The following is a 16,622-nucleotide window of genomic DNA, read 5'->3' on the forward strand; positions in this document are numbered from 1 at the left end:
CCCCGGGATATGGGCACATGCCTGGTCACAAGGCGAGCCAGACATTGCGGGAGTGGTATCGCCCGCGGTTCAAAAATGGCGTCCCCTGCTGTCATGGAGAAAGCAGAGCCAATTGGGTGCATTTGCTGACACTCTGCATTTGGGGCATGTCTGCTATGCAGGTGAAACCCATGGCCCTGGCATCCTGGCTCGCCTGCTCCTGGCCCAATTTGGTGTACATGTGGGCCCTCGCAAATAGCGCATCTGTGACCTCCTTTGCGTACTGTGCACGGCTGACCGGGGTATGTAGCACAGGTCACCTGTGCAGGCCTGGAACGAAACGCTGGCACAGAAATTCAGAGCAGCCATAGCTTTCAGGGCCGCAGGCAATGGGTGACCTCCCAGTCCACGTAGGTCAATTCTTGCATCACCTGGCCCAAGTGGTCCACCGTCCCCCGAGACAGATGCAGTCTTCTCCAGCACTGGGCCTCTGACATATGGTGGTTGGAAATTCTACACTGAAAGACCCATGGCCTTTAGCATCTCCTCTGAGTATCCACCATCTGTCACCCTGCTCCTGGAAGAACAACAGGCCCTGCATTCCCCTTCTCTGCAGGATGCTGGTCCTGGCCACGTGCAGTGGTACACCAATGTTGCATGTTGCTGCTGCTGGTCGATCGCAATCAAAAGAATTGCCAGCTCGACTGGCCCCATGATTCTCCAGAATCAAAAACTGAAAGAGAAACTTAGTGAGTGATGAGGAATCCTGATAATGCCCTGACCCACAGCCCTCTCAGGATCTGGGACAGCCACCTATGCCCAACCTCCTATGTGAACACCTTTCCACTGAGCCTCACTCCCTCACCTGTCACACAATAGTCACTTCCTCGCAGTTGCCCCTCTCAACTCTACCTGAATGAACCGCTTCGACCAATGAGACTCTCAGCTATCCGCGTGCCCCCACCTCACAATGGGTGAGGAGTGAGGGCTGTTGAGTGCATTCATTGAACCTGCGTTCTAATCTAACAAGATGCTGCTCCCCATCAACCCTTAAATGGGGTAACTGATCGGCGAATTCATGATACGCTTTGCATTGAGGGCCACATTTGTGTCACCTGTCTGTTACGTAAACGTGAATATGAGCCTTGGAGTTTAATGCTGGGGGTGGGGGGGGGATTGGGGGCTAAGGCTTAAAAATTGGGCACCAATCAGTGACATACTCATGCATTGCAACACTGACTAAACTGGCACAATTGACTCGTCAAGGAAGGATCAGGGACCAGATTAGACAACTGGTTTCCCCTTGTGGCAGGTGAGGCACACTCAATGCATGTGAAGACTAATATTAGCATGACACCTTCATCCTGAGAGGGCACCCTCATACGCCCAGCTCTCAAGGGCTGCAATTATAAAAACCTTCCAATTTGAATAGTCAGCCACCCATACACAAATCCCTGGCAGCCTGGCCTCCATAACTATTATAACTCACATGGGTCTTACAGGATAGGGAGGATCCACTATCCCAGGGAGTTTGCAGAATACAAGATCCTCCGATAAGAGGGTGGGGGTCCCTTAACTGTATCAATAGAATCGGCCAGTCAGGCACCGACTAGAGAAGACCCAGGAGGGATCTACTGGAGCTGTGTATATCGTTAACATGTTAAATAAAAATAACTTTTGTTTTTCTCTACAATTCAGTGCGGACTTCTTTCGTTGCCACTTACAAAACTGATGACGAGGATAAAAATTGGTTTGCTATCGATGCTGATGAGCTACCTCCTCATATCTCTTGGATATAGGTTGGAAATATAATTTTCATCATCCTTCTATTCAGACATTTGTATGTGTTTGATGCCGGACAGAAGATACAGTACCTTTTAAGGGCCAATAATATGGCGGAGTACGGCCGCCAGGTAGCTATTTTGCTTACTGCCTTGGCACACATACGTTTGGAGTGTGATGTACCATCAATTCACTACAAGACGATGAGAACGAGTGAACATAGGCTTTATTATCTAAGTGCTTGCCTACCTGTGACTGCTGTAACAATGAGCGACGCCCACAGGCGGCAGGTCTATATACCGCCCGGGGGGGGGGCAGAGGGGGAGCCCACCAGGGTTCCAGTACAATATACGGAAGGAGATCATATTACCATTCCCTGGCCATAGTACTATACAGACAACTTATATTATGGTGAATACATTCACCACATTCACCCCCTGTTAAAAATGAAGTCCAGCGGGGGTGAAGTGGGGTCATCATACGTTCAGTCTGTCTGGAGGCCGGATTGTTCTTTTGGACCTCCTCAGATCTGGCGGTGCGGCGGGTACGGGCGTTGTAGTTGTTAACTCCGAGAACGTGTTGTCTGGAGCTTCAGTCCGGCGTGTCGGCGACGGTTAAGGGGTGGGGGTAGGCAGGGGGGTGGTGGATGGTGGTAGTGTAGGCGCAGTACAGTACAGGGGCGTTAGGGATTCGGGGATTGGCGGTAGGCAGTGGGGAGGGTGGCGCGTTGACATGGGAACCAGCGGGCACTAGGTCCCGGAGGGAGACCGTATCTTGCCGTCCGTCTTGGTGCGCGATGTAGGCATATTGGGGGTTGGCGTGCAGCAGCTGGACCCTCTCGACCAGGGGGTCGGTCTTATGGCTCCATCGCGGCCTTAGTGATATTGGCCCTGATGCGACTGAAGACCGAGCGGCCCTCAGCCGTCAAGGGGAATATAGTGGCTTTGATAAGTGGGCGAGCTTTGTCCGCATAGTTGGGGACCCACCCACTGGGCGTAATAGGAGAATAGCCCCAGGCAGCGTTTAAGGGCCTTGAGGCTGTGGGAAAGGGGAAGTTCGATGAGGGGGCGCATATGGTCGGGGTCGGGCCCTAGGACCCCGTTTTCCACGACATAACCGAGGATGGCTAGCCGGGTTGTGCGGAAAACGCACTTCTCCTTGTTATATATGAGGTTGAGTGATTGGGCAGTCTGGAGGAACCTCTGAAGGTTGGCGTCGTGGTCCTGCTGATCATGGCCGCAGAAGGTAACATTGTCCAAGTACAGGTATGTAGCCCGCAGCTTTTCTGGTCCACCATTCGGTCCATCGTTCTCTGGAAGACAGAGACCCCATTAGTGACGCCGAAAGGGACCCTGAGGAAGTGGAAGAGTCGGCCAGCTGCTTCAAAAGCAGTGTAGTGGCGATCTTCCGGGCGGATCGGGAGCTGATGGTAGGCAGACTTCAGATCTACTGTAGAGAACACCCGGTACTGTGCGATCTAGTTGACCATCTCCGCTATGCGGGGGAGCGGGTACGCATCCAGTTGCGTGAACCGGTTTATGGTCTGGCTGTAGTCCACAACCATCCGATTCTTTTCCCCGGTCCTGACAACCACCACTTTTGCTCTCCAGGGGCGTTGCTGGCCTCGATGACGCCCTCCCTCAAGAGTCGCTGGATATCCGACTTGATAAAAATCATGTCTTGTGCACTGTACCGTCTGCTCCTGGTGACGACGGGCTTACAGTCGGGGGTGAGGTTCGCAAAGAGCGAAGGGGGGGGTGACCTTAAGGGTCGCGAGGCTACATACAGTGAGAGGGGGTAGGGGTCCGTCGAACTTTAGGGTCAGGCTTCGGTGACTGCATTGGAAGTCGAGTCCAAGCAGTAGGCGGGCGCAGAGGTGAGCGAGGACATACAGTTGAAAATGGGCGTACTCAGCGCCCTGTATCGCGAGGGTCGCGGGGTAGATGTGGAGGGAGCAGCGCCTTACCGTGTTGGGATGGACGAAGCTCTGTTCTCTCGGAGTCGAAAAGACAGGGGGTCTCGCGCCCATTGACCCGAACGGCCATCATCGAATTCTTCAGATGTTTTGGCCACGACTGGTCGAGGGTGACTGCGCCGAGCTGCGGGTAGTCTGCGTGGTTGGAGGTATCGGGGTCACAAGATGGCGGCCCCCACGAGTCGCACGTGTCGGGCTGAGTTGGAGATGGTGACCAAGATGGCCGCCCCCATGGGTCGCACATGTCGGGCTGAGTTAAAGATGGCGCCCCCCACGAGCTGCATGAGGCGGATGACGCGTCTGAAGGGGGCGGTACCGGCAGGCACGCAGCCACATTGCGGGGTCTGTGGGCCTGTGAGTCCGTGGATCGGGCCTGGTAAGCTTTTGACTTTGGGGCTTTGGAACGGGCTAGACAGACTCTGGCAAAATGTCCCTTTTTGCCGCAGTCACTGCATGTCGCAGCGCGGGCTGGGCATCGCTGCCGGGAGTGCCCTGACTGCAGAAGTAGCAAGATGGTTCCCCGGGCTGAACGGGCAGCCGCGCGGCACAGGCCTGGGACTAGTCGGGTCTGGTGAAGGCCGCGTCTGTGGTGCCCACGAGGGGTTCGCTGGGTCTGCCGGGAACGCGCTGAGGCTCTGGTAGACCACCTCTAACGAGGTGGCTAGTTTTACCATGCCCTGTAGATCAGTAGCCCCATTTTCCAGCAGTCGCTGCCAGACATAGTTAGACCGGACCCCAGCCATGTAGGTGTCCCAGATCATGAGCTTCATGTGCTTATCGGCCTTCACATCCCTGTAGTTGCAGTTGGGGGCGAGTAGTGTCTGGTTCTCCAGATACCCGTCCAGCGATTCCCCGGCGCGTAGTGAGGAGGTGCTGTACGAACACTTCGTTCACGGGCTTCACGAACTGTCTCTTTAGAATCGCGACCGCCGCTTCGTACGTGACTGCGTCCTCAATCATACCCGAGATTCAGTGGCTCACCCGGGCGTGGAGGAGGCGCAGCTTGAAGGCGTCAGAGGGAGGCGTTTCAGAGGAGTCGTGGTAGGCCTCAAAACAGCGGAGCCAGTGGGAGAAGATTTCCTTAGCTTCTGCTGCTCGTACGTCGAGTTCCAGTTTATCAGCCTTCAGAGCGGCTTCCATAGTGATTTCTTTGGACAATAAATTGATGTACCATCAATTCACTACAAGACGATGAGAATGAGTGAACATAGGCTTTATTATCCAAGAACTTGCCTGCCTGTGACTGCTGCTGTAACAATGAGCGCCGCCCACAGGCGGCAGGTCTATATAACGCCCGGGGGGGGGGGGGGGGGGGGGGCGCGGAGCCAGGGGCGGAGCCCACCAAGGTTCCAGTACAATACATGGAAGGAGATCATATTACCATTCCCTGGCCATAGGGAATCCTATACAGACAACTTATATTATGGTGAATACATTCACCACAGAGTGATATGGAGCCTTACCGGTTTAATACTGCTGAAAGAACTCTGGGTGAGCCCATCACCGAGTTAACATCAAGGCTGCGAAAAATTGCTCAGTTCTGTGCATATGGCATCGCCTCATCTGAAATGCCACGTGGCCATTTGATTTGTGGAATAAACAATGCTGCCTCGCAGAAGAAGCTGCTGGCCGAACATTCCCCAACGCTGCAACAGGCCGTCCAGATTGCGTTCTCACGTGGAAGTGCAGAACGAGGAGTGCAGGAAATGCAAGGAATGGAGGTGAACACCTTAGAGTGCATCCCCTCCTGCCCTGGGATCCCTCAGAGCCTGGACCAAAATCGTAAAGGCCGACCCAGTGGCCAAAGAACGAGCCTTCCTGCTGGGAGTTTTCCCAGAGTCCATAGAGGGGTGTCAGGTTGTCGTGGGGCTTGTGGTCACCGATCTCAGCATGAGCGCAGGCTACTGGTGAATCAGAGGTCCAGAAGCCCCAGTAAAGGCCACCACCAACCCAGGGCCCAAACCTTCCACTTGGATGAGCCAGAGGAGGAGGACAACTGCATGCACTTGTATTGCGCAGCAGCCTCCCTGAGTGGCCCCCATTGAAATTGGGGTCTGGTGTGAATGGACATCTGCTCGACATGGAGTTGGACACTGGCACAGCAGTCTCCATGATCGGTCAGTGGATGTTTGATCGCATTAAGATTGCGTTCAGACCCTGGATTTGGCGAGTATCCAGGCCAGCTTGGCTACATACATGGAAGAAAAGTTAAGATACTGCAGGTACTACCCCAGTGGTTTATAGGCATTAATCGGCATGCTCACGCTCATTGTGGTAAACAGGCACAGGCCCAGCTTGTTGGGCCGCAACTGGTTGCGTCACCTACAGCTGCAGTGGCTGGACATTTTTCAGACAAGTTACGGAGGTTTGGCCGAAGTGTTGGGGATAGAACTCCGGGTGAGTCCTACCCGGTTTGGGGAAGGTAAAAAAGGCCATGGCCTGCATACAGGTCGACCCGGAAGTCACACCTTGATATTTCCAGACATGCCTGGTTCCCTTTGCCTTGCTGGAAAAGGTGGAGACGGAGCTCATTCGGTTGGAGTCCTTGGGGATCATCCGGTCTGTCCGTTTCCCAGATTGGGCAGCGCCAGTAGTACCGGAAATGAAGGCAGACAAAATGTTATGAGGGGTCTACAAGTTAACGGTGAACATGGCTTCGCAGTTGGATCCTGTCTCTCGCAGGTATTTCTCTTTTTTTGTAAATTTAGAGTATCCAATTCATTTTTTTCCAATTAAGGGGCAAATTAGTGTGGCCAGTCCACCTGCCCTGCACATCTTTTTGGGTTGTGGGGGGAGACCCACGCAGACACAGGGAAAATGAACAACTCGACACGGAAATTGAACCAGAGCCGGGATCGAACCCGGGTCCTCAGCGCAGTGATGGAGCAGTGGTGGCTGCGCCACCGTGCCACACCCCTCTCGCAAGTATTTCACCATTAACACATCAAGGCCTACACAGGTATACACAGCTGCCTTTCGGAGTGTCCTCCATTTGTGCTATTTTGCAGTGGGTGAAAGAGGTATCCTGAGGGGGCTCCCACGTGTAGCTTTTTATTTGGATGTCGTGCTGGTCATGGGTGCCTCTGAAAACAAGAACTTGGTAACTTGGAGCCTGTGTTGAAATAATGTGCTGAGGCTGGTGTCCACCTACAGAGAGACAAGTGCATGCTTAATGCGAAGGAGGTAGTCTACCTTGGCTATTGGTTGGTCGTGCAAGTCTCCACCTGTCGCGGAGAAGGTGCGCGCCATCCAGCAGGCCTCCACCCCAACGAATGCCTCGGAGCTTCGAACTTTCCTCGGTCTTGTAAATTATTACAGGAAGTTCCTTTTAAATTTGGCTACCACATTGACTCCCTTGCACCTCCTTCTGAAAAAGGATCATGTATGGGCGTGGGGCCGGCCTCAGGAAGCAGCTTTTTGGCCGCTAAAAGGACAGTTGTCGTCTTCCGGGTTGCCCACTCATTACAATCCTGCCAAGCACCTGCTCATCATATGTGCAATTCTCCCTGTGGTATTCTGTCCCACCAAATGGAGGATGGAAGGGAACGGTAGATAGTTTTCATGTCCCATACATTGGGTTCAGCGGAAATGAAGTATGCACAGATAGAGAGGAAGGCCTGGAGGTCGTGTTCGCCATGAAACAATTTCATCAATATGTCAATGGCGCCCATTTTACACTCATGTCCTCGAGTGTAAACCTTTACTCGAACTTTTCAGAGGATAAAGCGATTCTGCCCATTGCCTCCATGCGCACCCAGCGCTGGGTCCTATTACTCGCTGCTTATGAGTATTCTTTTGAGCATAGACCGACGACTCAGATTGCGAATGCAGATGCTCTGAGTCAGTTGCCTTTATCGACAGGCTCTTTGTCGATCCCCATGGCGGTCGAGTGGTCGCAACTCTGAATTTCAGGGACTCCTTGCCTGTCATGTCATCACGGATCTGTGAATAGACCCAGACGGTCCCGATCCTCTCCAAAGTTTGGCATGTGGTCTTATACAGGGGGACAGCTTTGACAGCTCCCAGGCTAGTTGAAGGCATTTTCCTCTAAGCTGTCTGAATTTAGTGTAGAGAATGGTATCCTGCTGTGGGGTACGCGTGGCTGACCCGGACAAAGGACAGGATTTTATTCTTAAAGACCTCCACAACAGTCATCAGGGCGTGTCCACGATGAAAATGCTGGCATGCAGTTACATATGGTGGTCGGGCCTCAACGCGGACATCGAGACGATGGCCCTGCAATGCTCTGTTTGCCAAGAACATCAGAAGCACCCGCCGGCTGTACCCCTGCATCATTGGAAACGGCCGGACCTGCCATGGGCACAGCTACATGACGACTTTGCTAGTCCTTTTCAGTGCTCCATGTTCCTATTGGTAATCGATGCACATTCGAAGTGGCTTGAGGTACGCAAGATGGCGGCAACCACGTCCTGGGGGCGACCATCGAGAAATTGCGTGGATCATTTTGCGTGCATGGCCTCCCTAAAGTGCTTGTCACTGATAACGGCATTCGTAAGTGAGGAGTTCTCCGGGTTTCTGAAGGCAAGCCCGGTAGCATAGTGGTTAGCACTATGGCTTCACAGCGCCAGGGTCCCAGGTTCGATTCCTGGCTTGGGTCACTGTCTGTGCGGAGTTTGCATGTTCTTCCCGTGTCTGCGTGGGTTTCCTCCGGGTGCTCCGGTTTCCTCCCACAGTCCCAAAAGATGTGCTTGTTAGGTAATTTGGACATTCTGAATTCTCCCTCTGTCTACCTGAACAGGCGCAGGAATGTGGCGACTGGGGGCTTTTCATAGTAACTTCATTGCAGTATTAATGTAAGTGTACTTGTGACAATAAAGATGATTATTTTTATTATTAAATGGGGTATGGCATATTTGTATTGCCCCATACCATCCGGCTTTGAATGGCTCAGCGGAGCGAGCGGTGCAAATGTTTAAATGCAGCCTTAAGAAGCAATCATCGGGCTCGATGGACACCAGGCTGGCTCGTTTCCTGTTTAGCTACAGGACCACTCCACATGCAGTGACTGTGGTAGCCCCTGTGGAATTATTGATGGGCCTGAGACTTTGTTCTCGCCTTAGCATGATTTTTCCAGACATCGGTGTGAAGGTACGACACAACTAGGAGCAGCAATGACGTTGCCTCTCTCGCCATTGATCATCCAGACATTTTGTACCATTGGGTATTTGTTCGAAACTTCGTCGATGGCACACAGTGGGTCTGCCAAACAGGGCCTGTGTCCTACCTTGTGTAGGCCAACGGTCGTACTATGAAAAAGCACCTCGACTGTCTTTGAAGACCGTTTCTTTGGAAAGTTCCTCGTCTTCAGAGACTTCTTCCAAAACCGCATCTGCTGCCTGATCAAGCCGCGACAGCGCCCACCTTCAAAGACCAGAAATGCATCTGGGAGCCTCCATGGCACCCCGAGGGGGACAGAATGCCAAGGTAGTTGAGGTCGTCAACTCAGATTCTGAAATGGAAACACAGGCAACCTCCGATGGGCATCCTTCGGATCCAAAGCCTCTGGAACTGCAGCCACCACAGCGTTTGTGTCAGAGGCAGTGTTTGCCCTCTAAATATATGCCGCTCGATGCCCAACCAAACGTCAAGAGGCTCCGCGGCCTCCCTTGCCGCAGTTTTCAGAGGACTTTTCAGACTTTGGGGGGACTGGATGTTACAACCTGCATGGGTCTTATAGGGTAGGGATTATCCACTCCCCCATGCAGCTCCCCTGATAAAGGGGCCTGGGACCCTTAACTGAGTCAATGCGCCTTTGTATAAATAGAGTCGCCCGGTCAGACACCAACTAGAGAAGACCCAGTAGGGAACTACTGGAACTGTGTATAATAGTTAACGTATTAAATAAAAGTACGTTTTGTTTGTCTCTGCAACTCGGTGTGGACTCCTTTCTTTGCCACAACAAAAATAACCAGTGGCTTTGAATTTCCATGCATCTCAAGCCCTCTGGCTTCAAAGTGCTGCCTGAGTGTGATGGCTCATTCACACTGCACTCATCCTCCCCCATGCAACGGTCTTCAGACTTCATGAGGCTGGAAAAAACTCCCTGTCAGAGTCCCCCAATCTGCCCATGCAGCCTGGCATCAAATGGGATCCCACCCAGGCAACTCACAGTCCCCATTTTGTTGTGTTGACCCTATGGATTCACCTGCTCCCACCCACTTTCCAGCTGCCACTCTGGAAGGGCACTCCCTCAGCGGTGATATTGGCACAATCCCAGCAAGGTGGACACAGGAAGCGATGCCTGCAAACCAGCCGCCAGACCCCTTCAAACCTAATGGCCCACAGCCACTAAGGCCTGCGAGCAAACCCCTTCCTCAAGATGCCAATACTGAACTCATCACCATCCCCCCCCCCCCCGCCCTCCGCGAGCTGAGCTTACCCGAGTCCCCACATCCTCTCGACTGGCACCCTGGAGGGTGATGGCGACCAGAGGGCTCACCTCCAATATCCCATTCGGAGAGGAGGTCGCCAGGTTCTCACCTTATACAGCTGTTGTAAATCGTGCCGATTTGACCGCTGATTAGGGGGAAGCCCCGGCTGGAGGGTTCGCTAATGATATGCTATTGCATTTAAATTAGGTTCTCGACCTTTGTCACAGGACTCTATTTACGCCTGGAACCTGGGACCTAGAAAATCAGCAATCATGATCTTGATTCTCGCCGTATTTTCCACCCGTGTCGCCGTTCCGTCTGACAGCTAACACGGGCTCAAAATCTTGCCCAGAATTGTATGAAATAATAAATCAGGGCTACTCTTGCGAATTATAGGGAAAGTATAGGATCAGATACCTGTCCATTTCCCTTATTACTCACCCTCTTCCTCGCACGTGTTTTAGTTCCTCATTTGTCAAATTCATTTAAAAGTAAACATAATTGCTGATCTAGTAGTAATGTGTATATCAGCTTTTCATGGCTGGTACCAGCATTTATATACGGAGAGCCCTCTGCCAAGCAAATCTCACAAGGATTAACAGCAGTTATAATGTATAACAATCTACAGCTAACTTGCAGTGAAGAAATGGGGGAGGAAATCATTGCTCTTCTCTACAGCTATTCAAGGTAATTAAGTCATCCTTTTTTACCCAAAATCCAATTAGCATGTTTACATTTCTAAAGCAAATCAATAGAGTTGCATTTAAAATGGTAATTGTGCATCTTTCTCCACAAATTGATGGTGTGATTTATCTGATAATGGGAATAGAGGACTGTGAGAATCCTTTTGATTAATAAGCAAAAGATGTGGTAGCCATTTTATTGGGCATTTGGAGGCAGGTTCCTGCTCCAATTGGGATAAGCTGTTGAGGACTGCCTTTTCGTGGTTCTGGAAATGTACTGGCATATTTGTGCGTGAACACACTTACTGCTTTCGCATCCAGAGGGAAAACACTGATGCACAGAGGTCGGAAGGTTTTCCATAAGGCTGAAATAAGAATAGCAAACACATTAAGTTGCAGGAATACTTTCTGATAGCAAAGGATTGCTAGCCACAAATTGTCAGAACATTAAGAAAACGTGCCCAGTGAAATATTTTAATTTTTAACCGCATCTCTAGTTTATCATTTAATCTTTCATTGAAGATAAAAGCAAATAAGTTCACAAAGGTTCAAACATACTTTCAGCTCAACAAAAATGAAGTTACATTTTTCTTGCAATTTTGCATTAAAATATTTGATCAAAATGCTCATCATATGAATTAACAATAATGTTGGGCTTGTAACATTTTGCATAGTATATATTATAAATACTTTTACAGCTATCTCTGGATTTCATCACATGGATTACATAATAAATTATTACATTTGCACTTCAGTGTTACACCACAATGTAATTCTAACACTTTGGATATGGAGTTTATAAAGTCTGATTACTATATGTGCACCTAGTACCAAGTATCTAGAGAGTTTTGAGTTACTTTTCACTTTTAGTGATCTGAAAGACAAATCTGTTCCGTAAATTTCAGAAACATTTTTTTTGATGGAGTTCACAAGGGGGTGGAAATGTGGTGCGTTGGGTGACTTAATTAGGCAGCATGCAAAATTCTGATTACCTGTAAGCTGGTTGAGATGCAGCGGCGGGTTTGCGGCATGTTGAGCATTATATTAGTCTGTGGTGGGTTCATACTTGTAATATGTTTGCATGCCGTGAATACTCATTATTAAAATCACATCCTACTTTCAAGATAAAATCTGCAGTGCACGAGAATTGTGTGGCATCCGGTTCATGCTCGTTTAAAAGTGGTGTGCACTAGTTGACTTTGTGAGGTTGTGTGAAAGATCAGTGGTTTTCCTGATTTAACTCTATGACATAACGAAGAGGAACAGGAGAACGGATTCTTGCATAGAGGCTCGGGACTGGCTTGGGTGAGTCAGTGGTGAGGGGGGATTATGGGATAGGGCAATTGGCATGGAGGAGGAGAAGAGGGATCTATGCGAGTTCAGAAGGTGGGGTCAGTGGCATGGAAGGGCCTGGTGTCCTGGGTGTGGTGCTTGGTGTTGAGGCCTCTCAGTCAAGGTCTGAAAATAAGGGGCCTAAAGGATGGTGTCAGTACTGTCCACATGTGTGTCCACCACAGTAGGACTTTTTACTGGGTTTTTACTGGGCTTTGATTTCATCTGGAATGTTGAAATTAACCCACTGAGAATGATCTATGATAATGTCCTTTACAATGTATAGAAGGGAATGACAGCTGCAAGTTCAGCCATGTGCCACAGAGTGGCGAGGACAACATGGACACTAACGTGATCATTCAATGAAGAATGAATGCAAAAACACAATATTGTTTCACCCACAAAATAGGAAATATTCCTAACTCCCCTGTAACCATCAATGCGTGACAACCACAAAGTGTGTCAGCACATTTAGCTCTCTGGCTAAGCTAACTTCAACAAATAATGATGGTGTGCACATGATTAAAATTAAATCAATGTAATGTGATTGGCAGGATAATAAGTTGTGAAAAGGACATAACCTATCGATATACATTTGCAGGATTCTTAAAGTGAGTGAGCAAAAATATGACAGATGGAGTATAATGTGGGAAATGTAAACTTGTCCACTTTGGCAGGAAGAATAAAAAGGTGGCATGTTATTTAAACGGAGCGAGATTGTAGAACTCTGAAGTGCAGAGGGATCTGGGTGTCCTTTTACAGGAATCACAAAAGGTTAGAATGCAGGTACAGCAAGAATGAGAGGTGACCTTATTGCAGCATAATATCCTGAGTGGATTTCACAGGGTAGGTGCAAAAAAGGAAAGACTAGAACTAAGCGACAAAGTTTTAAAGTGAGGGATCTCCCATTTAAGACCGAGATGAGGAGACATTTTGTCTTTCCAGAAGCTGAGAGTCTTTGGACTCTCTTCCCCAGAGAGTGGTGGAGGCAAGGTCAGTTCATATTTCTAAGGCAAAGTTAGATAAATTCTTGACTAGCAATGGAGTTAAAAGTTATTGGGGGTAGGGAATGCGGATTTGGGGTCACATTCAGATTAGCCATGATCTTATTGAATGTCACAGCAGGCTCGAGGACTGAAGATAATTAGTGAGCCAGATTTTTTTTTAAATGTGACAATCAATGACAGTTTCATAGTTATCGTTACTAGGGGGAACTTTTCATTCCAGATTTATTCATTTGAATTTAAATTCCACCAGCAGCCATGGTGAGATTTGAATCCATGTCCCCAAAGCATTATGAGTCCAGTGATTACGAGTCCAGTGGCATTGCCACTGCGCCACCATCGACATTCCGTTCTTTTGATTAATGTTCAAGTATTTGTTTCTCTTGCATTAACTTTGATTTTAGAACATTTAATACTTTCCAAAACATTTGTTTTATTCTAAAGGAGAGATTTTGAAACATTTCAAGTTTTAAATATCAAATGTAAGGAATGTAAAATAAATCCCCCAGTTTCCTTGTATTTTAAACAAACTTATTCTTAATTTAGTCCTTTTATTTAAATGTAAAGAAGACAACTAATCTTGAAACTCTCAATGTTAGTTTACTGTTTAAGTGCTCCCAATAATGTGTCCCGAAATGTATAATTTAAGTGCGCTTGAATAGCATTCCGGGATAGTTTTGTCAAAAAACACCAAATACATTTAAATTATTGTAATATTTATGATGACAATTTGAAGTTATTACTATTACAAATGAAAAGAATACTTGTTCACAAAAAGGTGAAATGTGATATTGTAAAGAAACTGATGTGCTTTGAAGATTTTTTTTTGAACCAGCTACAGTAAACTATGAAACAGAAGAAAACTCGTACTTGATTTTGGCTTCTTGGACTGCTCCAGGATCCCTCAAGTTCTGCTCCCAGGGCAGCATCCCACACAGCCACTGTAGCATGCAGTAGCCAAGGATTTCCAGGTCACCTCTTCTGGATGGGGCTAAGGGAATGTGATTGAGGAAAGGGAATTAAGAATGAAGGATTAAAAGTCACCCAAAGCAAAAATAGAGAACGCTTTCATTTAACTCCTGTTGATGAAATGTGTAAAATCCAAGCAGGCAAGTGGCTTGTTTGTTCAGCTGTATTAGAGTTGGAACGCCCAAGTTTTTGGCTGTGGTTCACAGACAGGCTGTGACTTGTGCAATAAAAGCAGGGGTCAGTTTCCTTACCTCCCTTAACCTCATCCTTCCTCAGTCTGGCCTGTCACATGAACTTGATCCCTGTAGCCTCTGACATGATCCAGACAGCTCATAATCCAGCACCAACACTTTCTCAAAGAGCCAGCAGTAAAACAAAGAAATAAATGTCTGCCTTTTAAATTACTAACATATGTTCCAGGAAGTCCACAGGATCTGAATCACCCGTTCAGAGATCCCGCTCGCAGACTAAACAGTGAGGGCCTTTCCTTTCCTACAGGAGTGCAAAAAGTTTGAGGCAATGGCAAAACTGCCATCTAGTGTAGAGTAGGAATGGGAAAAAAATTAAGACATAAGATGATTTGTTCAGTTTTGTCAGTACTCCTTCCAAATAAATAAAATGTTTATTAGTTAAATCGTTGAACATAAGCATTCTTCACCTGAAGTGAATCACAAATACCAATTGAAAATTCCGTTTTACACAGCACAAATTTGAAGACTTGCAGGGGCTCAATCTTCAATCACACAACTTAACCTTAACAACTAATCTAACAGAGTATACCAAAGCAGGCCTCTGCAATATAACACTAAACATGCAATCCCTTGGGAAGTTTATTATCTTTGTTTTATGACCTGGCATGGATACAATAATGTCCAGACTCAGAACTTGGCTCCACACATTACAACCAATTTATACTGGATTGCAACACCAACATTTTGTAACAATTTCACAGGCTCTAAATCTCCAATTAACTTTGTGGAATTTTATGATTTACCCATCTTTTCCCTAACCCCATAATTTAAGTCTTGGTTATTCCATATTCAGTCAAACAAATACCAAGTTCACGTTTGTTCACTTGTGTAAAACCTAGGTCTTTGACAAAACTAAGCATATCTAGCTTTGTCTGAAGTATAGGAAGGCAGTTCATAATTGAATCGCAATTTAGAGGGAGCTGGTGGTTTTCATTTAAATGTCTTTCCCATTATAGGGCGTGTTAATATGGTCATATTACCCCATAAATGATGAGACTGCTGCATATCAACTGGCTCCAGAAATTATTGAAATACTGTGAAATAGTATCGTATGATAACCTGATCTAATCCCATCCTAAATTAATTAAGTACTGTACTGCTGACTCTTTTCAGGTATTCAGCTGTGACACAGTGGTCGCACTTTTGCCTCCGAGTCAGAAAGTTACGTGATCAAGTGCCACTTCTGAGATGCGAGTACATAATCTAGACTGACATCTCAGTGCAATGCTGAGGAATGCTTTGCCGAAGGTGCCATTGTTTGAGATGAGATGTTAAATCAATGCCCTCTCTACCCCCTCAGGTGGAGGGAAAAGATCCCATTAAACAGTTTGTGATTTTGCCCTCATATGCTCTTTCCAGTAACTACTGCATCATCCCTTAGATACGAGGCTGATGCCTTCAACATCACTTCAATAAGTGGAAATGTGGAAGAACATTGGGCAGAGTTTTGGAAGCACGGCAGAGATAGAAATGGATGAGCCAGGCATTTCCTGTCACCAGCCAGGATGCCAGGTTGCTGGCAAGGGCCCGCCACTGTGCCGCTTTTAAGGAGGCTGGCCAGATAAGGGACAGGATGGCTACCCACCTGCAAAACGTGGATAGCCAATTGAGTGGCTTTGTTCGACACCTCCCCCGGTGCTGACTGGAATTTTGCAGTCGGCAGGTGCACCCTTGAATTGACCGAAACCAGGCCGGAGAAAGGAGACAACCGCCCCGGTGACAGACCTGGGCCCAGTGCTCCATTTTACTATTCAAGCATTCCTCCACTCCTGCAGCCAGCTTACAAATGGCTGGGTGCTGCCCTGTGGAGGGGTTCTCGAAAGAAGGGCTGGTAATTGTGATGATTTTTAAGTTGCAAGATTTTAAAAGCACTGAAAGGATATCTCCATCTTGAGGCACTCCCCACTCCATCTCTCTCTCTCTCTGTCTCTCTCACTTACCTGTAACAGAAGGCTGCAGCTCTTTCGCTGCTGGAGAGCTTCCTATTGGTCCAGCAACTTCAAGAGCCTGCCCACCATCCCTAATTGGATAAGATACTCAATCTCTCCTCAGAGGACAATCTCCTCATTGAAGGAATCAGTCTACTGGATCTTAGTTGCGCTGCCTCTCAGGCGGGCATATCCTTACTGAGGTAAGAAGACCAAAATATGCACAGCACTCCTGTTTCGCCAAGATCTTATACATCTTCAGTGAGACTCCTTTACCTTTATACTTCAAGCCCTTTGCAATAAATGCTAACATATGATTGGCTTTCC

At 48.2% G+C, this 16,622-nt stretch overlaps 1 protein-coding gene across 3 annotated transcripts in view; it reads right to left on the reverse strand.

The window, feature by feature from the left end:
- Window positions 1-16,622, reverse strand: part of LOC140423806 (serine/threonine-protein kinase VRK1-like) — a 212,140-nt gene that overhangs the window by 85,453 nt on the left and 110,065 nt on the right. For all 3 annotated transcript variants that reach the window (XM_072507813.1, XM_072507814.1, XM_072507815.1), the window contains 2 exons: window positions 14,018-14,138; window positions 11,118-11,176 (listed from right to left, as the gene is read on the reverse strand). In XM_072507813.1, coding sequence (XP_072363914.1) covers window positions 11,118-11,176; window positions 14,018-14,138 — 180 coding nt within the window. The remainder of the gene's footprint in view (window positions 1-11,117; window positions 11,177-14,017; window positions 14,139-16,622) is intronic.

This window comes from Scyliorhinus torazame, chromosome 1 (assembly GCF_047496885.1).
Source record: "Scyliorhinus torazame isolate Kashiwa2021f chromosome 1, sScyTor2.1, whole genome shotgun sequence".
Taxonomy (NCBI): Eukaryota; Metazoa; Chordata; class Chondrichthyes; order Carcharhiniformes; family Scyliorhinidae; genus Scyliorhinus; species Scyliorhinus torazame.